Raw genomic sequence first — 25,910 nt, 5'->3', positions numbered from 1 at the left:
TGGGAGAAATACATTCTCCCGATAAATTTTTCAAAATCTCTCACTTCTCTCTTCCAAATTGTTGGCATGTATGCTGCTAGCCACCACTTCCTGTGTGTCAGAGGACTGGTCTACCTTTAAGTGAGGCAAGGCAAAAGGATGAATAATATCCTCAGTTCATTCACTTATCATTTCTTCAGACAATATGATGGTTAAATTATTTGGTAGTGGTAAGATGAGATTTTATAAGCAGGAAGCTTGTCATTTTTAAGAATGGATGTTCACCACATTCACATTAATCTGCTTCAGAGGCACGTATTACCCCTCCTTAAAAAATGTTAATTTCAGTCAGACATAATAATGGGGAAATTACACTCACTACAACATGTCGTAAGTTCAACTCAGAAATGTGATATAAGCATCCTTTTTAAATACCGCTCTACTCTTGGCCTCGAGTATTTGTGCCAGTTGTAGGCAATGATACCTTCACTGGGGGCCGTGTGTCCCTTGCATTCTTATGGCGGTTAATCATGTTGTTTTTCTTCCATGGCAGACTCCTGGAGGCGCAGCTCCAGGCTCAAAGCCGACAGCACGAGGAGGAGGTTGAGCTCCTCACAGGGCGCATCGAGACTCTGAAAGAAGACATGGAGAAGCAGCAGCATGTCCTGCTGCAGGCTCTCCAGTTGTCACCTGAAGCTCAGGTGGAGTTTGGCATCCAGCATGAAATCACCCGTCTCACAAATGAAAATCTGGTAAGAAATAATGGCTTTCAGGCGTGTGATTCTGACTTTACACGACTAGTTCCCGGTGACTCTCCCTGCATCCTAGAATTAAAGGACTGAGAAGGGCGATTGATAGTACATAGAAATAAGAAGGGTTTTGCTCAGTGTTCCTGACGGTGTGGCCACCACGGAAGGAACCACCAGCACCTTGAGTGAGGTACAGCACATCCTATTTTGAGTCTATTGGTCAGATTGGTTATGAAACATTTCCAGGTACCATTGAGCTCTGGAAAGTAAAGGTGATTCTACACCTACTGGATACAAAATAAGACATCAAACCCGCCACCATCTTGTTAAGTCCAAATAACCTTTGTCTGCTGCTTCTGGCTCCCTTCTTTTTCCAGCTTCTTTACATAAATATTTGTGTTCTCCTTACTCTTTCTCCCATGAGGTGCGTATCAAACACCCTCTTCCACTAGATGTGCACACTGCCCTCCCCCACTCTCACCATGCGGGCAGGCATGCCCTGCTTTGCTTATCACATCATAAATTTTTCCTGTGTTGTACTTATAGGCAATCGACCACCTCCATCTTGTATAAGATTTGTGTTTCCAATTACTTGCTCCATAGCAATACAATTTTTTAATTTGTTTACTGTACATAAACAGTATTATTTACGTACCTAGCTATAATTCATCCCCAGATAGTAAACAATGGTGCATCATTTCTGAACCAAAACTCTTAATCCAACTAATTGTTTTACAAATTTCAGGATCTTAAGGAGTTAGCTGAAAAACTAGAAAAGAATGAAAGGAAGCTAAAGAAACAACTGAAGATATACATGAAGAAAGTACAGGAATTTGAAGGTAATTTTGCCAGTTTAGGCCTCAATATACATGACATTTCTCACAGGAGGGATCATTAGAAGCATTGTCATGATTTTTTTTTTTTACTTTTGGATTACCTACAAATGTTACTGCCATCCCACGTACGTCTGACTTTTAAGACAATCCCTTGCTTAAAAGATTGATTCAGTATTCTTCACCATTGTTCTCTTTACCTTTTAAGCAGTGTGATAGTACGCTTAGTAGGGTAATAGGAGAGGTGTGAATGATTATAGCTCTGAGGGGTAGCCTTACTGAAACTTTCGCATCAAACATGCATAATCTGATTATTTATTACTAAGCATTACATTTTGGGCCAGATGTAGGAAAATCCTGCATTGCAACTCGCAAATTGCAAGTCTGAGCGACTCGCAATTTGCGAGTCGCAATGCAGGATGGTGTCCCTGACACCATCTGCGAGTCGCAAGGGGGTCCCAAAGGCCCACCTCATTAATATTAATGAGGTGGGTCACAATTTGCGACCCCCTTGCGACTCGCGGCACTCACAGGGATGGTGGCCTGCTGGAGACAGCAGACCGCCATGTCTGTGGCTGCTTTTAAATAAAGCAGTTGTTTTTTTGTTGTAATGCAGCCCATTTTCCTTAAAGGAAAACGGGATGCATTACAAAATGAAAAAATGTTTTCAATGCTATTCACAAAGGGGAAGGGGTCCCATGGAGACCCCTTCTCTTTTGCGAATGGGTTACCACCAGTGTGACACGGTCACAAAGCAATCCTGCATCGCGCTGCACCCCTTCCTATTTGCAACTCGCAGTCCCGTTTTGCAAGTCAGTAACCAGGTAACCGACTCGCAAAATGGGAATAGGGCATCGCGATGTGGGTTTTGCGCATCGCAAACATTGATTTTCTCTGTTTGAGACGCGTAAAACTGTTGGTACATCTGGCCCTTAGTGATTTATTTAGCTTCGACACATGATAACAGATGCAGTTCAATAACTTCCACTGATTCAGTATAGCTTTACTAAAGTTTAGAAGGGTGCCAGTATGTGCATGTTTACGTACTCCAAATATAGGAAGACTTTTTTCAAGTGTTTCTGAAGTTTCTAAGTTTTTTGAAGGTGGGTGGAAATCTCAGTGGCCCGATGAACTGCACAAAAGATGGAAATGTGTTTACTGCAAACATTATGTACTTTGCCAGGTTTGTCAGAAACATAATAATTCCACACACTCCACTACATTTTTGGAAATCTTTGATATTTCAAAACAATTTTCGAATATAAAAAAATGAGTTAAAAAAGTAGTGTCCTGAATATTCAACAAGCCGTGTATTCATTATTAGTTTTGTTCTGAAAGCACTTTGTACAAACATACACAGTATTATAGAATAACCTAAACACAGTCTAGTTCATACTGACTGGAAGACTTTTGTACACAACTGTTCGGGAGTGTGACATTGTTTGTTCATCTACAGCGACACAGGTGACACAAGGTCAGGCGGAAAAGAAACGTCATGAATTCACCAGACAGGTTACGGTCCAGAGGAAGGAAAAGGAATTTCAGGGAATGCTGGAGTACTACAGAGAAGATGAAGCAATCCTTATTAGAAACCTCATTTCAGGTTAGATTTTACATATTACTTTGCACAGTTCAGATAATCAGCTGTCTCTATGATATAAGCATTCTTGCTGTTTTACCTGGAAATGGTCTTTCACAACAGCTCCTTCTGAATACACTCTGAGCTTCAAAAGTGGGTCTTACCTAACCTTTTCCATTCTCCTGATTTTGAATTGCTTATTTGCCATCTGTCGCTGGTGATAATACTGTTAGAACCTTAATCTGTTCAGAAGATGGGCATGTGAATTGAAGGGCTAAGAAAATGATCATATTTCTGAAAGATTTGGATTGGATAATTACAAATGAAGGTCATATTCTTACTTAATAAATAAATACTTAACTTCTCATTTCTGAGAGTATTACACATCTGTAAATCATTGCTGTCAAAGACAAACAAACTTGTAATAGATACTAACACTGTTACAAATATTTTGAAAACTGATTTAGCACCTGCTAAAGCTCCTGCCGCTTTGGGTCTGTTTTTAATTGCCATTGGTCAAAATCTGTTCTTAACTATTTTGTTAGTTACTTTATGCCTTTTCTTTATAATGCTGTCCCCTGTTATGATTTGCCTACAATATTGGAAATGGAAGTGATAGAAGAGAAGGGCAGAAATTGCCCTTCCATAGTTTCTTGTGGTTTATTATGTCACAACATTCAAAACAAAAATAAAGAGCTAAAGAGCTAGATTGACATAGGTTACAGTGCTTGCTGTAAACTTGTGCATTGACATGTTGACTTTTTCCCTATGCATAAATATTTATAGAGCTACTAATATTTCTACTAAAACTACTTATGCAGATTATCCACACAGGTTGGTAAATCTACAGGGCTTAGTTGTGGGAAATATTCTTTTATTTCTTCATATAATAAAATGCATATGAAGGAATTACTTACCATGACACTCCTTACAATGTGGATAGTAGGGTCACTTCCCCCTTCCTGCATAGCTTACACATACTTTATTTAGGTGTAAATTTAGAAGTGCATTAACTGTGGGCAGATAATTGCAAATGTTTCTGAATACCCACAGTGTTTCAACTCTGTGATTGCTAAATACATTTGCATTGTCTGTTCCTATAACATGCTCATGCAAAATGACAACTTTACTTCTTGAACACTATTAACATTAAGTAAGAAGTCTTCACTACTGTTCAAACGAAAGTTACAAATAAGTGGAAATTAAAATATGATGGCAACAGAAGAAAAGAAAATTTGTCAAATAAAACAAATGAATGCTTGGGATTATAAACTAATCGGCAGACGCGGAATTCAAAACATATTTACATGTCTAAAATGCCCTTTTGAAATGGGCAATATGGATGATCTTAAATGCGGTTCTGGGACTTAGGAGCAGTGTCTGCCCATGAGTTAAACAAAATGAGAGGAAATGGACTCCCATTTAGTTATATCATTAGAGCCTCAAAGCAAACTCCAATGTGGGAAATCTTATTTATAATAAGTCTTGGGACTTCCGCAAGCCAGTGGCGTAACAATAGCCCTGCTGCCCCCGCAGTGCGGGGAGTCCCTGGGCTCTTGGGGGCCCCCTCCCGCTCTTTGCACAGGTGGCAGGACCCTAAACTAAGAGCTCCTGACTTATCCAGAGCAAGGCCCCCCCCCCAGGTATTTTGCAGGGGGTCCTCGAGGTTCGTTACGCCATTGCCACAAGCCCACTCAAAACTGGGAGCCAACTCAAAACAATTGAGAGCCTGTCACTCCCTGCAAACTTTAAGTAGGAAAACAAGGCTTGCATTGCCCCCTTTTTAAATTGCATATGATTCAAAACTGAAGAATGGTGAGCATAGCACCATTTGCAGTCTGAAGCCCTTGGTCTGCGGGAATGCGAACCACACATTTGTTAGATGTTTAAATGTGTCTTTTACTTTTGCAGATCTTAAGCCTCAGCAAGTGTCTGCCACTGTGCCATGCCTTCCCGCCTACATCCTCTTCATGTGCATCCGACATGCGGATTACATCAATGACGATCAGAAGGTGCATTCGCTTCTCACCTCCACCATCAACGGCATTAAGAAGGTGCTCAAGGTATGACCAGTGCCTTCTTCAAATTGAGAGCAGTATGGAGTAATGAACTGATGACAGAAGTCTCCTTTTCAGTCCATGTAAAAAGGACACTCTCATTCCAGTCTATAGCTCTTAGAGTTTTCATGTAGTCATGACTGAGCTGGGCGTCGTTGAGTTGTGACTCTTTCCCAGCTGTTTCTGAATTGCCTCCGTTGTTTTCTGTAATCTAATAATTTGCTTGAAAAGTCAATGTTCGTTTGACCTAGGACCAGTTTTATTTAGCAAATATTGATTTCACTCTGGAATATGCATAATCTTGCAAGCCAATCCTTTGATTTTTCTACTTCGGGCATTTGAAAGTTATACTTTACGAGCAATGCCTCATGAAAATACCTGTCGTCCACACTGTAATGCAGAAACTATGATATTTTTTAGTCATTTGCAGATTTAACATGTGATATTTAGGTAAATCAGCCAGTTTGGATTACCACCTAAGCAATGAATGTCAATCAAGTTTGATAACAATAATAGCTAAGTACTATGTAAGCCTTGTCTTGCTCTAAGTTGAAGGAACCTCGCCGTAGATGCAAAGGAGACAGAGAATACTGAAACCCAAAGCCTTTCTTAAAAGGTACCAAATTATGTAATTGTAAAACTCTGTTGGCTAGATGTACATAGCCCTTTTGCAGTTGCAAACCCTGCAGCTCACAAAATAACTGGTTTGTGGCTGCAAAAGAGCTTTTTACATTCTACATTTCAACTTTTAAAAAGACTTTTACCACCTTTTCGCATAGCAAATAGAAGGGATATGCAAGAGGAATTCACCGCCTATTTTCATTTCAGAAAGTGTATTCTCAATAGCTTGGACCGGAAGTGCAGCCACAAACCCTTGATCAGTTACCAACCCATGAGCTGGGATGGGGGCGCTATTCCTATGGGACAGCTTTCCTGTGGGAATTGTGTTGACAGCTGCAGAAGGATCAGGTAGTGGTCTAGGGAATCACTGCCTGCTTCCCCCAGTGTCTTCACAAACAGGAAAAATAATTAGAAAACCTAAAAAAAAAAGTGTTTTCCATTTGGGAAGGCTAATGGAGGGACTTCATTTGTTATCCCTTGCAGGCCGCCGTCACTTCATTCTAAGCCAATCAGAGGGGTCGTAAATTGCGGACAGCCTAATTATTATTCATTAGACAGGTTGTTTGAAACCCATATGAATGGATGGATTATTTGAAAACAACCTATAGCAGTGGTTCCCAACCTTTTGACTTCTGTGGACCCCCATTTTATCAATACTGGAGCTCGGGGACCCCCACTGAACCATTATTGGAACACGGGGACCCCCAAGGAGTCATTACTGATAGCTGGGACCTAATATTATACATTTTTTAAAGAAGCCGCGGACCCCCTGAGGAGGCTTCGCGGACCCCCAGGGGTCCCCGGCCCACAGGTTGGGAACCACTGACCTATAGTGCACAGACCTCATAGCAGATTACATTTCCATTCTCAAACTAGTTGATGTGCAAATTGCACTTTCCTGGTTTGCGAATACTGCATCTGGCGTCAGAGACTCTAATGAGCTTGTGGAAAAGGCTTACTAAAAAGGAGAGGCAAGGGAAATCAGAAGGATGAGTTTAGCATACACAGTAGAGTACCACAAAGCTGGAAAGAACAACAGGACAGAAACGGAAGACTGTAGCAGATTGGAATGCACTGTGATTTGGGAAATGTACATGAACTTAGAACGCCAATAAAAGAGAAGCTAGGAAAACAGCACAAATAAAAACTACCAACAACAGAAGCAAGCAGGAAAACAACAATAAAAACCTATCGTTAAAAATAGCTTGTATGCTCTTTGGAAAGTGATGTCTCTGTAAGGTAAGAAGTTTTTAAAATAAGGCAAGAAGCAGCTAACCCCCTATAGAGACTTGGTAGACACCCAGCACCTCTTATGAAAGAAGAGAACAGGATAAGCCTCTGTGCCAGACTCTCACTGGCACCATTGGTAACAATGATCAAGGTTTCTACACAGACACAAGAAAGGACTAAGAGAGTAGAGAAACAAACTTACAGAACAGGGCACAGGGAAAAGCAGAGCCAAATAAGACAAGTGTGAGTAATTACCCAAGTGCTAGGAATCAAGGAACCACCAATGAAGGGAAGCCTGCACTGACACTTAGAAAGGGAAAGACCAGGAACACCAGGCTCAAGAAAAGAAGCTGTAAAGCTTGATTCAGAACTGAAATTATAAGGGTCAGAATAACCATAGGATCCAGGAACCAAGTTATAGAACAAAGCTCCAACAGCAGGACATGATTTATGCTGGCTTTAGTGACAGCAAGAACTACAAGCACAATGTTGCATGGGGGAAGTGGTGTGGGTGTGTGGGCTGGTCGTGATATGGATTTGGGAATGCAAGGTGCTGCAAAGTGTTGACTTATACTGTAAAGGCTGGACCCCAAAGAACCCTCTTGAGGGCCACTTACTGCCCGGAATTGCAGAATCCGTACACACTAGGGGCCAGATGTCCAAAGCCATTTAGCATTTCTTAACACTCTGATTCACTATTACAAGCTATTAAAAAATGATAAATGGGCTTTTCAGGTGTACAAAGCCCTTTAGGGAATCAGAAATTGCGATTTCTACCCAGTACAAATCGCTATTTGTGATCCTCTTAAGAGGAAATCGCAAATAGGGATTACCTATTTGCAATTCCTAATAAGATTTACAAAGCATTTCCTAAATGCTAATTGGGCATTTAGGAAATGCAATTACCATCGACTTCAAGTCAATGGTAACCATGTGCAATTTAAAAAAGCACCTAAATATGCTTTTTTTAAAGTACAATAGAGCACACACATGCCCCTAGGTCAGTGGTTCCCAACCTTTTGACTTCCAAGGACCCCGACCTTATCATTCCTGGAATCCGAGGACCCTCCCCACTGAGTCATTACTGAAAGCTGGGGACCTAGTCTATTAATATTTTTTAATTTTCTAAGCAGATGCGGACCCCCTGATGAGGCTTTGCAGACCCGCAAGGGTCCCCGGACCACAGATTGGGACCCACTGCCATAGGGCACATGTGTGATCTACATGTGCATCACTACTTTTGGATTGCATTACGGGACGCCTTTTGCCACTAGCCATCCTTGGTTTGACATTTGGAAAATAGTGATTTCTTAACAGGAAATAGCTTTTTTGAAAATGCAAAACAGGTCCATTGTCACATATGGCCTAGGATGTCCTAATTGCAATTTCTTAATAGCAATTCCTACTTTGTAGCAATCGCTACTAGGAAATCAGTATTTTGATACGTATAATTTTGTATTTCCTAAATAGCAATTTCTATGGAGTCGCTATTTAGGAAATGCACAATTGCATCTACGTACTTCTGGCCCTAGATTCCCTATGTCATATCTCAAAGTCAATGACATACCTTTCTGCAGGTAGAACACATTTTTATAAAATATGGGCAATTAAGTAAAAAGCTGCATCTCTCATTAGACTACGGTGAGCTTAAAAATAAATATGTCGCCCTACCAGTTTGAGCTGGACGTTTATCATTAGAGCAGGGTCAAGACTGATTTGCATATTGTATATGGCTGGGTCTAAACTGAGGTGGCATGGTGGGCAAAATAACGATGGACTGGGATGCAGCCACAAGTAATTAATAGTGGCTGAGTGTGTCACCCTAAGTATGACGGGTATTCCCAGACGTGGGTCTTGTGCACACTGTGTCAATGGAACCAAGCTGTACATGGTTGATGAGCCATGATCAAGGGTTGATTTCGTTCTAGTTCAGGGAGGTCCCAACCTGGCAGTTCAGGGTGGACTGTTCCCATTAGGGTAGAAACAAGACTGATTTGCATTTGGCTGGGTCCAAACTGAGATGGCATGGTGTGCAAAATAACAATGGACTGGGATGTGGGCAGAGTAATTACCAATGGCTGAGATTAATCTATGCATTTCATCAATCACTTTTTGTACACTTCAGTGTGTTGTCCTAAGTAGGATGGATATGGCCAGATGTGGGTCCCCTGCACACTATCACTGGAACCAAGCTATACCTGTCTGATGAGCCCTTATCAGGGCAAAACCAGTTCTAGGTTGCTTGTATTCTGGTTCATAGAGGACAGTTCAGGCTGGACTGTTCCTACTGGAGCACGGTCAAGATTAATTTGGATATGGCTGGGTCCAAACTGAGTGGACATCACTCAGGGAAGCCAAGGCCATCTGCCCTGAATCACCAGTGCCTGCCTGCTTGCCAAGACCAGTGTGCCCTGTGAAGAAGAGGAGAGCATTGGAGACAGCAAGGTCCTTTAGGGAGGCCTAGAGAGGACTCCCTGAGCGAGGTGTGCACCGATCGGATGTCTGCCATGTGCAGTAGTGATCCGGCAACCCCCATAAGCTAGGAGAGAGCTGCCTTTGACTGAGCCGTATACTGAAAGCTGTGCAGAAGAGCCAAACTCGTACCACCTCACTGTGGTGACCCCAAATGCCAGCGTGGGGCCACTGTTGAAGTTATTGTTGCCAGCGTGTCAAGACTCGTGTCCACCTTAGTGGCGACCACATATGCCAGGAGGGGCCACTGTGGTGTGGGCTACTGCTACTGTGCCAGAAAGTACCACGACAACCTATTATGCCAGAAGGGGCTGCTGGTACTAACATTGCACAAAGTTCAGGTGGTTGCCCAGAAGAAGACTGCAGCTGTGACCATCGGGTCGAGCCCGCTCACCGAGACCTGCCCCTGACTAAACCCTCACTCGAGGATCATGAAGGACGCCATGGAAGACGTTGCACCCTCTCTGGGCTCCGGTCGGGAGCTTTAGGATCAAATCCACCCCAAGGGGACTCACAGCTGACAGTGCTTCCACACTATAGTCACTTTTGACTAATTTCTAAGGAGAGGGACTCTTGGGCATGGCCCACTAATGATCCCAACAATGTTACAAGGAAAAGGGTGGGTCAGGGAGTTGCCTAATAGACTCTAGAGCCTCAACCTCAAGGAAATTGTTTTACTGCTTATGAATGTTGTTATTCCTATGAATGTGTAGAGTTAAAAATAAAATACGTAATTGTCTTATAAAAACAAGTATTTGAAAGACATTGATTTACTGATAGTACTGTGTGAACTTTGAGTTATGACTCGTGTTCACTCATCTGTATCTTCACTTCTGCCCCCAAGGGAGCCTTTAACTGCTTGTCTACAGCTAACTCTGAGAGTCCAGTGCAGAAGTGGTATTGGCCTAGTTGCTGAGGATCTGTGGTAGGTCAGGCTCGGCCCTGGGACATAAGGACTAAAAGGCCTCAAGCACCACTGTTGAGCCTAGTAACCCCTGCATGACCTGTGGCCCTCCGAAAGGCGTTTTATGAGGCCCCAAGTAATTATCAGTGGCTGAGATTAATTTAAGCATTCAGACATTCCATCTATCACTTTTTGAATACTTCTGTGTGTCGCCCTATTTGGGTTGGGTGTGCCCAGGTGTGGGTCCCGTACACACTGTGTGACTAGAACCAATCTATACCTGGCTAATGAGCCCTAATCATTGTGAAACTAGTCCTAGCTTGCTTGCATTACTTTCATCACTTTTTGTATAGTTCCCCGTGCTGTACAACACATATTCCCTTAATTCCATATTTACTCAAAGGTAGATATTTAAAAGTATTTCCCCTCCACTGTGACAAGATGCCAAGGCCTTGCTGCTGAAGAAAACTTGATTTGAATATTTGATGTATTTCTTCCACATCTGTGGGCTCCGCCTTCGGCAATCACTTTTTAGGGTTTTAAAATACTGAGCCATAAACTACAGTGCATCCTGCATTCTGTGTGCTATAGCAGTTTTCTGTATAAAAGGGGTACTAGAAAATCCCATGGTTTTCCTTGATTTGCTACCATAAACACAATCTGAGAATATTTGTGAAGGTAAAGTAACCCTTGCACCATTTAGCTCTGGGCCCCTCCCAGTATGCTATAAAATTTGTGTTTGTATTTGTTACTTATAGAGAGCATTCAGACCAGAGGTATAGAAGCGCTAGACGGGTAAGAGAGGCTGATGTGATTCAAAGAACTACAGTGAAAACAACCAAGTCTTAAGTTGCTTTTGGAATGGAAGAAAGGCTGAAATACCCCTGAATATAACTGGTAGCGAGTTCCATAACTTAACAGCTGCCCCTGAGAAGGCCATGTCTCCCTATTTTACTCTTTTACGCCTCAGAGTCCGTGCCAACCTGAGATCTGATGATCTTAATGGGCGACTGGAAGTGTACCAATTGATAACTGCTTGCAAATATCCAGAACCCTGAGAATGGAGGGCTTTATGGATCAAGCATAGTGCCTTAAAAATGATACACTTCCTGATGGGTAGTCAGTGCAGTTCCCTCATGCCCTCCTTGGTGGATGTAAACTTGGATAACCCGAGCACCAGTTAGTCTGCTCAATTTTGAATGAGCTGTAGCTTGTTTAGGGATGACTGATTTATATTTGGATATAGGGAGTTACAGTAGTCCAGTCTTGGCTAAATTAAACTGTAAGATCATGTTGTACATTGGCTCAAATGATACCAGTCTACTCAGTGAGCCTAATGGCAGTTGTACAAATTTCCAGCAGATGAAAAGTCACAATGCTTTGTTAATGTGATGTACTCAAACCACTGGGTGGTATTTTAATGTAGGCTTTTAACCCTATTTGTCAATAGGCATGTTACCCAATATTTTAATTAATTGTTTAATATGTTTTACCTTCCCATGCACTCCAGCTCATGAGTTTTGCAACCTGAGCAGGTGGAGTGTGAGCACTGGAACCTCCCGTTTACCAGACCATGTGAGGATTTCATTGGCTACCCAACTACCTTTTCAAACCATCTCACGGAATGCAAGAGACATAAGATAGGCCTCAAAAAGATTTCATTAACGATGATTTTGTCTATTCCCTAAATTAAACCTACTGTTCTGGCTTCAGTTGACCAATGGTCATGGCCAACATTAGAATAAGTGCAGATATTCGTTGAAATGTGGAGTCTGCTGTTGCTTAGATGCTATAAATCTACCATTGAAACTATATCAGACAGTGGAACTACCATCAACAATATGAAAGTGTCCAGATTAAGCAGCAATAATCTTTCCATCAGTGGTAAATTAACTGCATCCCCAGGGTATCCGCCCTTCGGTAAAAAAAAATATTCAGTTTTTCGCCTGACTTTTCAAAGTCATTTTTTTTCAAAAATGCATACAGAACTATGACATCATCTTATAAAAATGGAAAAATTGCTTAGTTTTTCGTAAACCTAATCAGGGTAATGTGAGACTTACTTTTCCAGTTCAAGTATTGTAGCACATGTATAGTGATTATACCTCTAAACAATTTACCTACATCGTCATATGCCCTCTGTACGAATACCTACAGTATGCAGTTCACGTATAGGGAAAAATGATGTAATGCACAGACCGTTAGAAGTATGGATGTCAAGTCACAAAGAAACATTCATGAGTGGCGGAAGTGACTTCAGGTGCCCATTGACCCCCACAATGACATCAAGGTCCTACCTTTAGCCCATCAGCAGCTTCCAGTTTGTGTAGAATAACTGTGATATGAGCATGAACTACAAATTACAGAAAGTAGAGGGATAATAGAGTTTACTTTACGTTCTGTTCTTGATGCTTCCTTCATGACCCATGATACCAATTGCAGTAAAGACACTGCCTTCCCCTAATTAAAATCCATAGTTAATAGTTGCAGCAAAAATAATGATTTCCTGTTTGTTTTAAGGCTCACATGTTAAAAAAATATTGTATAGAAGCCTGGGCCAGTGCTACTGGCAACCATTTCTGCTGTATTTGTACCATGTCTGGAAATTTGTTTCTAACTGTTGAATTTTGCCCTTTCTTCAGGATCATCCCCAGACTTTTTGTCTCCATCCCCCCTTTTTTTCTGAACACATTTCTGTTCACTTTTAGGACTAAAGTGCTTGTGGTCTCTTCTTTAAACATAGTAAGATTGTCCTGCACCCAGTTCACACATTTAATTTACTTGGAAGTCTCTGGTAAATTGGAACTACATGTACCCATGGCCTGTAAATTAAATGCTACTACTGGGCATGCAGCACTGATTGTGCCACCTAATTAAGTAGCCCTTTAAACATGTTTCAGGCTTGCCATTGCAGCCTGTGTGTGCAGTTTAAACTGCCATTTCGACCTGGCAAAATAACCTTTTTCCAGGCCCAAACCTTACTTCTTAATAGATATGTGATCCCTGGGGTTAGGCCCGAAATAGCCCAGAGGGCCAGGTGTAATGTGTTTAAAAAGTTGGACATGTCTTTTTAACTTTTACATGTCCTGTTAGTTAAAAACCCCTATAATTATTTTTTCTCTACTGGAAGGCCTACATTTCCAATAGGATAACATTGGGTTAACATATTACATTTAATAAGGAAGAACCATCAATTGGGAGAAGATCGGAATATCGAGTTTGGTGTCTAAAGAATTGTAATATAAAGCTCTCTTTCATGATAAAGTCAGATTTTAGTTTACAATTATGAAAATTCCACTTTTATAATGTTGGCATTTTCGTATCCTAACCATTTGGTGCCTGCAGTAGGTTCTGGGTCGCATGGCTGGGTGTAGCTGGCAGTTGGAATTTGTTTGTTCCTGTCAGACAGCCACACAAAAGAGATACTAGGTGTTCCTGCCTAAGTCATCAACTGGCAGGATAGGGGGGTAGAGATGGGCACAGCCCCACTGGCAACTGAATAGGCTGTGCCCTGCCTTCACACAAAGGAATTGTCACCACTGCATTGTTCATCCAACCAGCTTGGAGCCAGGGCAGGGGCAGCAGGAAGCTTCAAGGACTTCAAAGGGAATTCTCTAAAAAATGTCTCTTACTTCGAAGTGGGCACTACATATAAAGATTGGAGCCTCAGCCCCATCTCTTCAGTGCACTCCTGGGCCTGTGAATGCAACAAAAAAAGCACTGCTATGCTGCCCTGCTACTCTGCTCTTATGTGGCTTGCTGCCCTGTTTGCTGAGAAAGAAGACTGGCCCTGCATCCTTCATCCCAGGGCGAAGTGAATCCAAAGGTCAGCAGACTGCCCTCCTGTTTTGAGCTACAGGGACATAACAAGCTCCAAAGGCTCCTCGCAACTGCCCAGTTATCGTGCTGCATGGACCTGCTGCCTGGACCTGCAACTCGACCTGTCTGAGCCCTGCTGCAGTGAGTTCCTGACCCCAAGAGGTGCCCCCTTGTCCTGGACTCTTGGTGTAGCCTTAGTTGAGTTCCTCTCCAAAGAAAAGGAGAAATCCTGACATCTTGGGCTCTTCATGAACACGAACGGGCCTGTTTGCACCAAGATCTTGCTATCTCTGCCGCTCACCAACACTAAGTTCATGCAAACCAAACTGTTTGCACCACAGTGACCGCCACTAACACCCAGTAGCACAAGATCTGCACTTCACACTACAGCATTAACAGCTCGCCGTGACCGTCAACACGAATCTCCAGCAACAAGCGTCTGTGACATCCCATAGGTTCTTCTTGCTACAGTGATAACTGTCTGTGGTGCCCAACCTGCTCTTCGCTCTACATCTATGACCATTCATGATGCTCTCCCTGCTCCTTATGGTCACTTCTACTGCAGAACAGAACTCATTACATTGAACTTTGAAGGTAACTCTTTTAGGGGGACTAACCTATTATCCGGCCCGCACTCCATCACGGTTGCCCTGAATTTGTGACTTTCACCTGTTTCGCACAACCAGATAAATGCGAGTGGGGCTTTGTGCTTTTTGGCACTATACTTACCTGAAATCTTTAAAATTGCGTACCTATTGGTTCTACTGATTGTATTTTTTTTTTTTTGTGTCAATGTATTACATTTTACATGATTTTTGTAAATTGTTGTGTGAATGTTCTTATGCTGAGTATTCACTTTATAAGTGTTTGAAGTCCTGCATAAATACTTTACACTTTTCCTCTAAGTTAAGCCTGACTGCTTTTGTGCCAAGCTACCAGAGGGTTAAGCACATGTTAATTTTGGGTTTTCTTGTGTTTCACCCTGACAGAGACTGTGGTTGCTACTTGAGTAGGGGTTCAGTCCCCGCCTAAAGCAGTAACCCAGTTTCCAATGTTCATTACCATACGTTTTCTGTGGCAGCGACATGAAGGTTCTATACATTTACTACTAGGAGGTGTGAGCAAAAGTACGTATGTATTTGTGTATATATTAAACGTGATCTCAACCAAGGTAACAAAGCAGTGCATAAGGCCAGAGGCCAAGGCTGTTATACAAGAACATTTACACAGTAAAGCAGATACTCGGAAAATTCCCAGCATCAGCACCACAGCTCCTGATATTTATCAGAAATGTTGGTAATGCACCAGCTGCAAAAGTGTCCAATAACCCCATTACCAAATAATCTGCCTGATTCAGAGCATTAGTAAGAAGTTTTAAATTACTTCCTTAACAAGCTGGTTTCTGGCAAGCATTGAAGATATGCTTTGGGGAAACAGGCCCCTCCAGAGAAATATCCTGCATTGTTTGTGATCGTCTTAGTTGTGTTTCCTTATGCCTGCTAACCACATGATCCCTTGTTCATCTTGATCATTACAGAAACACAGCGATGACTTTCAGATGACATCCTTCTGGTTAGCCAATGCCAGTCGCCTCTTGCATTGCCTGAAACAATACAGTGGGGATGAGGTAAGCAGCATCTCCATTGAATTAAAACCTTTGTACATAAGCTATAAACTTTTAGCCCATATATACAAACCAGAAAGTATCAGCGCAACAGAACCGATGTTTGTGCTTAATGCTCGGCAGCACTTGGTACTCTGCATAATTCACTATTTAAGAAGGTGAGAGATGATGGTGGTGAAAAATAAGATACTGGTCATGAAAAATGAATTTGGAGTCCATTCGCAAACATACCTGTACACCTGTGTTCAACCTGGCTGTACAGAAGACATCAGTAGTCACACATCCTGATTCTAGATCAGTGGACATTTTTATCCCACAGATGGTGCCTAGTTTAATGGGATATCTATGGTTATGATGAATTTACTACAGTACCGAGATTCATGTTAGGGATTGGAAAGATAGAGCTCTAGGAATGGAGGCCATAAAAATGCAAGGGACCCGTACACAGTCATAACCTTGCTGGCATTCCCATCTTAGAAACACACAGACACGTAGTGCCAAAAAGGTTTGTAGTAAGAGTAGGAAGGCTGCGGATACACTCCCACATTACCTGGGGTTGTAGCAGTAGAGATGTACCCAGACTGAATATCTGTATGCACTATGCAATACTCCAGTATGCTTGTTTTGTGCACTGAAACAGCACACAGTCCACAGAACAAACTCGCAAAGAGATCCTCTTCTAAAACCTGTGTGGATTTTTGTGAATCTGCATAAATTCGAAATCTATTGAAATTACAGACACTTGTGCAAGGTATCTCCTCCCTATTGGGTGACACTACTACATTGGGTCTGATTAACAACCTTCCTATTCTGTTTGTCAGGTGTTATGTATACCATAGGGAACACATCTTGTTTTATACAAATTAGCCTAGTGCTTACATTTTGGTTTATGAGTGGAGAAAACCACCATTATGTGGCTTCCCAAGACGAATCACACTCACAAGGGCATATCAAGGAATAGGTGCCAACTTCAAGAGGTTTGCTTGCAATGTCCCATAAACAGCAGGACAAAATGTAAGAAAGGCAACTACAAATTTCCAAAAGCTGTGTACTGCATGCATTTATTTTCTTGGTCATAATGGCTCACTTGGAATAGTGATGTTACATGTCTCCTTCCACCCCATCCTAGGCAGGGGCACCTTCTCCCCGGTGGTATAACTTCCTAGACATGCACTATATCTACTCTGGATAATGGAACAGTAAGCAATACAGTAACAGCTAATTTTGCAAGCAGGGGTTGGTACATTTAATTTTAAAACCTTCTTCGGGTCCACCTATGTAGCCTGCTGTGGTAGAGATCCCTAAATAGAAAATATAGGTTGTGCTATAGTGACTGTGGCCCAATATATGTGCTGATGGATTCCGTACAGGAATCTGACCTCCATGTGCCCATTAACTTGGCCACAAGTTATGGTAGCCATTAGTGGTGGCTTATGCATCATCCCTCTTACTGCTGGTATGGGTCCTGCAACTCCTTTCCAACCTCTGTCTCTGCTTTTCCCTGACATTGGCAGACTGCTCAACTCCAAAAATGTGTCTGCTTATTGCTCAATGTGACCTTTTCCTAGCTGTCCAGCCTTTGAGACCTCTCAGGTCCAGCCTCCCAGTCAAGCTGACAGTCCTGGCTTGGCAGTGTCACTTCATTAAGATATACTGTCAGTTCCCTACCACTCAAGCTGGACTTGTCTGGGCAGAGCACCTGCTGGTATGCTGCACAGGCAGGCTGCCTCTGCATCACCCTGGGATCAGCGTTTGGTTCCAACTCAGAATATCATGAAAGTGTCACTCAAACACTCACATACACACATAAAGCCAGACAACAGATCTAATCTCATTTATTCGGGACCCCATGGTCTCAGCAACTTTTTGCACCGCTCTTAAGTCTGAAGGAGATACACTGACAGCTTCAACCCACGCCTCCAAACACCTGGTTTGCCTGGTTTTCTGCCAGCAATGCCCCTATTGCATCCTCCTGCACCCATCTTCACACTAATACAGATCTGTAGGGAATTGAGTCAGAACTTATCCATTGCTTTTAAATCGATGTGAGCTGACAAGATCTGCACAGTAATAAGACGAAGTGTATGGTTTATTTAAAAAGTTGCTGCCAGCACAATGCACTGCTTAACTAATGACATAGGTCCTGATGTAGACTTCAGTGGATAGGTTACTCCATTACAAACATGCTACTTATCTTGTCTGCCATATTACAAGAGCCATTTAATATAATGCACTTGTGACACAGGGGGTGGGATATCTGTCACATCTAAACCAGCCCCATAGTTTGCCAGAATGCACTCTTAATGACTGTTGACATTGTTTGTTGAACAGCAACACAGCATATGAAAAAAAGCTGTAATGTCAACACTTCATGCGTGAGAATTTGCACTCATTAGGCACAGGTTTCCGTTGTATTCTGCTACGCAGTGTAAAATGATACATTGATTCTTTTCTTTTCTAGGGATTCATGACCCAAAATTCGCCCAAGCAGAACGAGCACTGCCTTGCAAACTTTGACCTCACGGAGTACCGCCAAGTGCTGAGTGACCTCTCCATCCAGATCTACCAACAGCTCATTAAGATCGGGGAAGGGATGCTGCAACCAATGATAGGTACCATCAATGTCCCTTGGCACAGTCTATCTCTTTAGTCTTTTAGCAGGGGCAGGCAAGGTGCAACAGAATGTGTATAAGGTAAAAGTATTATAGACATTAAATTAATGTAAAATGTTTACAACAAAAACAAAGTTGCAACAAAGGTAGGAAAACGCATTCACATCGGTAATTGAACACAATATTGATAATTAGTGACCTGCAAAAACAAAGGAAATGGGTTGCAGTTTTCAATGGAATAAGACACATGTTCCAATCAGCATGCAGAATGGCTCTCTGGAAGACGTTGAGCTGTACTTAGTCCCTGTTTCTTCCAAAAATGAAGGCCTCTTAAACCTTTTATTTAGAATTAGACTTAAAATTCAGGAGAGTGTATATTTCTGAGTGCTAGTGGTACAGCCGTAGGCAACAAGCAGTGTATTTCGGAATCAGTTTGTGAGGCCACTAATGCTTGGTCAACAAAGCAAAACAACAGTGGTAAAATGGCACCAGAAGGAAAATAGAAACTGAAAAATTGCCACCTTGGCCAGATCTTCTTTGTGGAATTGTTCTGTGAGCTTAAAAGTGAAACAGAAACCCTGTGACATCAGAATGGCCAAATAAGGAACAAACCTAAGCCATGCTTTCAGGAGATAAAATGTATTTGGGACTGGAGATAAGCAGACACTTGGTATTAGAAGCAATACGTTTCAAAATAATTATCTGTCACTAGCGGTATAAGCCTATGAAGTTGGCCATTGAAGAGCTGATAATAGTTTATAGACAACATCCGAAGGTAAAATGGCATACTTGACCTACAGCTCTTAGTCATAGCTCCACATACAGATTCAAAAACATGGAAACCAGTATCAAACCCTGGTACGCCATAGAGCGTAGGGGAGGTGATTTACTCAGCTGTTCCTATCCTGTACAATTTGAATTAATGAGTCTATATAGAAGAGAACTAGGTCATCATACTACGCCGAAAGCCCATTTGATGTTGCAGGTGTTCAAAAGCTTAAGCGCTATATTCTGTTTGTGGCATGTAGAGTCTATATGTCGGAAGTGCACAACATACATTGATTGTTTTGTGTGTGGTCATTTGATATGATGTTGATCATACGTGGCACAATGTTAGCCATTGTTAACATAATGGGGACATGATTGGTATTATGGGGCTTATTCCAGGTATAATAATGGTGTTGGAATACTCGTGGTCATTCAAGGCATCCTTGCATGATAATACCAATGCCTGGCATCCTTCACTTTATGGATCCAGTTTGTGGCATAATTCTGGCCATGGCATATTGATGTGTATTTCTGCCATATATTGTGCAGCCTTGGCATGGTGGTGCACAACCATTGTACAAAAGCTAGTCATCACTGGCAAACTGTGGTTATACTTGAAATTATGGAGTGCATTCCTAGGATAAAATTGGTCCTGGGATATTGATGCTATCTTGAGGTAACTGTGGCAGTCCCTGCACCAATGAGGGGATTTCTGGGTTCATTCCTGTGAATCGACAGTGCTACATGGGCATGTATGGCAGTAGCGAGGGGGGCCCTCAGCACAGCACCTGACCTAGTGAGTCCTTAGGAGGAGCCCCTTCCATGTTCTTTGCAGGGGGGTCCCCTCTAGTTTCATTACGCCACTGCCTCTCGGAGTCAAAAATGAGTCTACTGTTACTCTAGCAATGTGAAGACTAAATTAATGTTGAAATTTCCAGGAGCTTCTGTATCTTCAGAACACATCATCAGAAACCCAATTATTTCTCCTTTTCATGGATCGCATTCGCAACGTGGGGCGACTCTCCCAACCCACAGAAGACTAACAACCAGGTTAAACTTGGGCATCTTCACACCAGATAGGGAAAGAAAAAATGGTTTCTCCTGTCCCATAAACTGTCCAGTCCATGCCAAGAAGTTCCTTCTCAGGTCTCGCTATCACTCATACATAATACACCTTTCTCATGCTAATGAACACTGAATGCATACCTGCGGGGGGAAACAAGCAGAGCACAGAAAATACATTACACGTGTTAAAATGAAGACCTACTCTTGCTAACTTAGCAAGCCACGACTCATATACACTTCTAAAAGCTCTGTTATAACTGCGAGCATAATAGAATAAATGCAAAACACAAACAATGAAACCATAAACACATGGACAATGTGCTGTAAAAAAATGCAATATCTCGAAATACAAGTGTAACTATGTCTAAGAACAACAGTTTTCATGTTAAGGCTGAACATTGGCACTCACATAAAAATGAAAACACTAGTTTCTACGGTGACTGCACCTTCCGTAGTATAGTTTGATGCTTCACTTTACATTATTAAGGTTAAGGCACACTGTGTATATATGATATTGATTACATTGTTTTGTGGTGAGTAGGGGTATACCCAAATTTGCGCTGCTCCAGCCATTCACACTGATAATGTTTTTATGACATTGTCGTTACCGTTGTATGAAGTATGAGACCTGAGCATGTAAGATCGGCGTTACTTCTCTGCTGTTTGAACCAGCATGACTTCCTGTAAGTATGCAAAAGCACTATAAATGAGCCTTGAAAATAGGTCAACCTCTGCTATATGTATGGCCAAGGACTGGGATCAGTGTAAGTTTCAAGATTTCCATCTTCCCTCTCTAAGTATATTCTTAGTTATGTATAACATTTGACAAAATGTCGAATATACAAGGGAAAAATTATTCTATGTACACTTTCAAACAGAAGAGGCCATGTGAAATTGCACACCCAGATTTTTTAACTACCTGTAATACCTATTACTTTTTAGCAAACTTTAAAGTAAATTATGCAAAAAATGCACTACTTTGCCGCCAAGGGTTGCACATTTTTGGAAGGGAAGACCCTAACACCCCAGTGGAGGGACAGTCTTGCACAACAGGATTGCCTCTAATGAGTGACACTTTGGAACAAAAAACTTTTAGCCAATTGATGGAACATATACTGCAGAGGGCTACCCTTGCACACAAACACACATGCATGCACTCTCTCTCTCTTTCTGGTGCAGAGCTCCATTTCTCCTTAGTTAGGTTGCTGATTTACATGCACAGATACCAACGTATATTTCCTAGGCATTGACATGCCTTTCATGAGCCCTATCCGATAGTAAGTAAGTTAGGGGCAGATGTATCATCACGGCCCTTTGCAATTCGGTAATATCGATTTTTAAGACTCGCAAAGTGCCATGCATCACATTTGCGATTTGGTAATAGTGATTTCTTAAAAATCGCAAATGCTATTACCGAATCGCAAATTGCTATACCGGCCCTATTCGCAGCTATGGGCCTGTTGGCCCATAGCTGCACATTTTTTGCATTTCCAAAATTGCGATTTCTGAACCAGAAATCGCAATTTTGGAAATGCAAATCCCCAGGGTGCTGGGGGCCTATGGCCCCCTCTGCTGCACCCCAAAAATGTTTTGGGGGACATGTAAAGTACACACACGCCATAAGGGGATGTGCGCTTTACATGTTCAATTTAAAAATGCATTTTAAATGCATTTTTTAATTTTGCACCAGGTTACCACCTGGTTGCAGTCCATGGTATTTTGCATGTGCAAAATGCCATTCTGTGAAAAATCGCAATTTGCGATTTTTTGCAGCATTGCCTTGTGACCTGGGATTTGCGAATCGCAAATTGTGACTCGCAATTTCCAGGTCGCAGCGCAAGAAATCGCAATTTTAGCGATTTCTTATTTGTGGTCTGCGAATGGCTTTCATGCATTGCAGACCACTGTTTTGCACTCGCAAATTTACTGATTCGCACCGTTTGCGAGTGCAAAACCTTTTCATACATCTGGCCCCTAATTCCTATCATCTTTCGTAAGGGCAATGAGGAAACTACAGTATTGTACCAAAGAGGGTTCTGCCAGGCTAGGAATTTTTCAAAGTTGGTTAATTTTTGTCCTAATCTTTGGCAAGTTAGCTCTTTCTTTCAATTATTTCTGCAAAAACACTGGGGCCCATATTTATACTTTTTTAGCGCTGCATTTGCGTAATTTTTTTACGCAAAAGCGGCGCAAACTTGCAAAATACTATTGTATTTTGTAAGTTTACGCCATTTTTGCATCAAAAAGAGGCGCAAATGCAGCGCTAAAAAAGTATAAATATGGCCCCCCGGTCTTTTATTCTATATTTTGTTCAGCAAGAACACAAACACCATGATCGCGTACAGTTTCTGCTGTTTTCCAAATAAGGAATTAAACAGCCAGATTTTCAATCACTTTAAAATAGTATTTACTTCAATCCCCATTTATTGGGAGGCAAATAAAATACAAGAACAGTTCATTAAGGCCCTCATTCAGGAAGAGGCTGCTCACAATGATTTACCTTGTACTGCAAGAAGCTCATCCCTTATGCAGCATAAAACGTACTAATCCTTTGCTAGTTACAGCAGTGGAGTGCAATGCGCACCCTAACCTTCCACCTCCTTAATAGTAAAGCCTCATGCACACAATTGTGAATGGTGGGACAAGAGCCTATTGTGGACAGCTGATCTCCGTATCAGCATCCATATTCGCAAACGCTGGCACAGAGATTCCTGTTTTAAAAGAACATTGGTGGCTAAGATAGCTGCTCAGTAGAACGTGCCTCTCGGCCGCTCCATCCTCGCCGCACCCAAGGAAATACTCAGCACCCCATTGGTCTAGTACCCCAGCTTGTCAGAGATTGCTCAGTGCCCGGGAAATCTGCTGCTGCCTGTGGAATGCCTGGGCGCCCACCACGGCCCTGACAGGACTGCTTTAAGAGACACACTACTGACCAGGGACATTTCCCTCATGCATTCTCCCTGGTTTCCCAAACAGATGTGGTCCAAGAAAGGTGGGGTTACCATACTACTCTCCTCTCGCTTTCGAGGAGACATAGGGCCTCATTACAACCCTGGCGGTCAAAGACCGACAGGGCTGTTCTGGAGTTTGTACCGCCAAAAGGCTGGCGGTGCAAACTAGGGGATTACGACTGCGGCGGAAGCGCCGCGGTTGCACCGCCTGGACCAGCGGTTTCCCGCCACATTGGTCCTGGCGGTTGTAATCCCCCAGGGCAGCACTGCTTGCAGCGCTGCCCAGGGGATTATGAGTCCCCCTCCCACCAGCCTTTTCATGGTGGTAGGAACCGCCATGAAAAGGCTGGTGGAAAGGGGAGTCAGGGGCCCCTTGCCACGGCCCCATGGAGCTTTTCACTGTCTGCATAGCAGACAGTGAAAAGCGCGACGGGTTCAACTGCACCCGTCGCAACACTGCCGGCTCCATTTGGAGCCTGCTCCCGTATTGCGGCCGACATCCCCGCTGGGCCGGCAGGGATGTCTTAATGGCCACCGCGGAAGTGCGGCAGCATTGGCGGCCGCACGGCGGATACAACTTGTTGGGCGGCAAAGTTGTAATGAGGGCCATAATCTCTAAACATGCAGCGATCAAGCTTATCACCTTCAACTAGGGTCTCTACACTTCACACTGACTTGTATCTACGCTCCAAATGAAAAGCAAGAGCCATTTATTCTTAATGCGCTGGCGCCACTCCTCCAGACACCAGATGCGGCCATCCTAATACACGGGGATTTGTGGCGCATACACGACCCTAAAACAAGGGATTTGACACACTTCTCGGCAGCCCACAAAACATACACCTGCATTGACTATTTCCTTGCAATGTCTGCCCTTTGCCAACTTGTTACAGTATCTACAATTGAGCCTAGATCACTCTCAGACCACACCCCCTTAGTCTTACCCTACAGTTAAAATCCCCTCACACCTGGCACCTCAGGGACTCATTGCTTCAGCATCCCGCTGAGGTGACTGCCATCCAGTAAACCATTACTGACTTCCTGGAAATTCCTCTGGGAAGGTATCGTTGATATCCCTATGGGAGGCTATGAAAATGGCAGTCAGAGGAGAGTTCATCGCACTCTCACCCCACGAGAACCAACTGCGGAAGGAGAAACAATCTGAACTTGAACACAAAGTCGCAAAGCTTGAGGCGATTCAGAAACGCACTGGGGCCCATGCATATGGAGAGAGCTCAAATGCACCCAGGCCATCCTTAAGCGCCTAGACCTAGATAGGGCAGAATACATTCTCGTCCGCCTTAAGCACAAGTACTATTTGGGTGGTAACTGCAGCAGTAAACTGTTAGCCCGTCGCCTGCGGACTAAAATCCAGTCGCAGGCCATTCGCGCCATACGACCCACTCCCCAAACAGAGGTTAACTCGGACCCACAGATCTCCAAAGCCTTTCACAACTTTTATAGTGCTGTCGACTCCGAAACTCCTGATACACCGACTGACACATCGGATGACTTATCTTCATGCGAAATTGTCCCTCTTCCCACACATTGTGCAGACCCCCTTAACTCCCCTATCCGCATGGAAGAGGTAATCTTTGCAATTGCCTGTCATAAGTCCCTGAAGTCCCCAGGCCCTGATGGTTTCTCCCCTGCATTCTATAAGACGTTCTGCCACGAACTAGCCCTGGTCCTCACTCGCCTATTCAATTTCTTCCCAACCTCCGGAACCCTCACAGACTCCATGCTAGAGGCTTCAATCTCGATCATCCCTAAGCCCAGTAAGGATCCCACGCTTTGTGGATCCTATAGAGCCATATCTCTACTCAAAGTGGATGCCAAAATCTTAACCGGCATCTTGACCCTGCGGCTGAATCTGCTCCTTCCAGGTTTGATATCACCCGATCAGGCTGGCTTCATACCCACAAGACAATGTTGCGACAACACCAGACATGTTTTCCACCTGATAGACAAGATATCACAAGCCCCAAAGGAAGCTCTTCTCCTTTCCATAGACGCAGAGAAGGTCTTTGATAGGGTCCAATGGCCCTATCTGCACCAGACCCTTGAATTCTTTGGTTTTGGCCCCGGTTTCGTGTCTGGATACGTAGCATCTATAGCTCCCCCAGAGCCTCTGTGAGGGTGAACTGGCTCTCTTCTTTGCCCTTCCCCATTGGCAGATGCACGCTTCAAGGCTGCCCACTGTTCCTCCTTCTTTTCGTTCTCTACATGGAGCTTCTGTCCCAATGCATCTGATCGCACCCTGACATCACCGGTATCCCATTTGGAGGAGAGCAACATGCAATTAGCCTCTATGACGACAATGTCATTTTAGCTCTTACCAACCCACTAACCTCGCTTCCCGCCCTGGTTTCCGAGCTCCAAATATTCAGCACTTATTCTATCTTCAACATCAGTATGCAAAAATCACCTATCCTGAACCTTTCTGTGTCTGCCCAGACTGAGACCAATATAAGATCTCTCTTCCTATTTGGATGGGCCGCATCACACATACCCTACCTGGGGATTCAATTAGCCAGCTCTCTCCCTTCCACAATCACTTTCAACTACAGTGCCTTGGCCCAGCAAGTCAAATGCAGACTTTAGCTCTTGGGAGCATCTTGCGCTCTCCTGGTTCAGTTGGATCACA

The 25,910-nt window shown here is 43.0% G+C and overlaps 1 protein-coding gene across 2 annotated transcripts in view; it reads left to right on the top strand.

The window, feature by feature from the left end:
- Window positions 1-25,910, top strand: part of MYO5B (myosin VB) — an 842,958-nt gene that overhangs the window by 771,325 nt on the left and 45,723 nt on the right. For both annotated transcript variants that reach the window (XM_069219220.1, XM_069219218.1), the window contains 6 exons: window positions 533-731; window positions 1,474-1,567; window positions 3,018-3,164; window positions 5,052-5,203; window positions 15,781-15,870; window positions 18,329-18,479. In XM_069219220.1, coding sequence (XP_069075321.1) covers window positions 533-731; window positions 1,474-1,567; window positions 3,018-3,164; window positions 5,052-5,203; window positions 15,781-15,870; window positions 18,329-18,479 — 833 coding nt within the window. The remainder of the gene's footprint in view (window positions 1-532; window positions 732-1,473; window positions 1,568-3,017; window positions 3,165-5,051; window positions 5,204-15,780; window positions 15,871-18,328; window positions 18,480-25,910) is intronic.

The sequence above is a fragment of the Pleurodeles waltl genome, chromosome 1_1, assembly GCF_031143425.1.
Source record: "Pleurodeles waltl isolate 20211129_DDA chromosome 1_1, aPleWal1.hap1.20221129, whole genome shotgun sequence".
Lineage (NCBI taxonomy): Eukaryota > Metazoa > Chordata > Amphibia > Caudata > Salamandridae > Pleurodeles > Pleurodeles waltl.
This window is presented reverse-complemented; position numbering and strand designations above follow the sequence as displayed.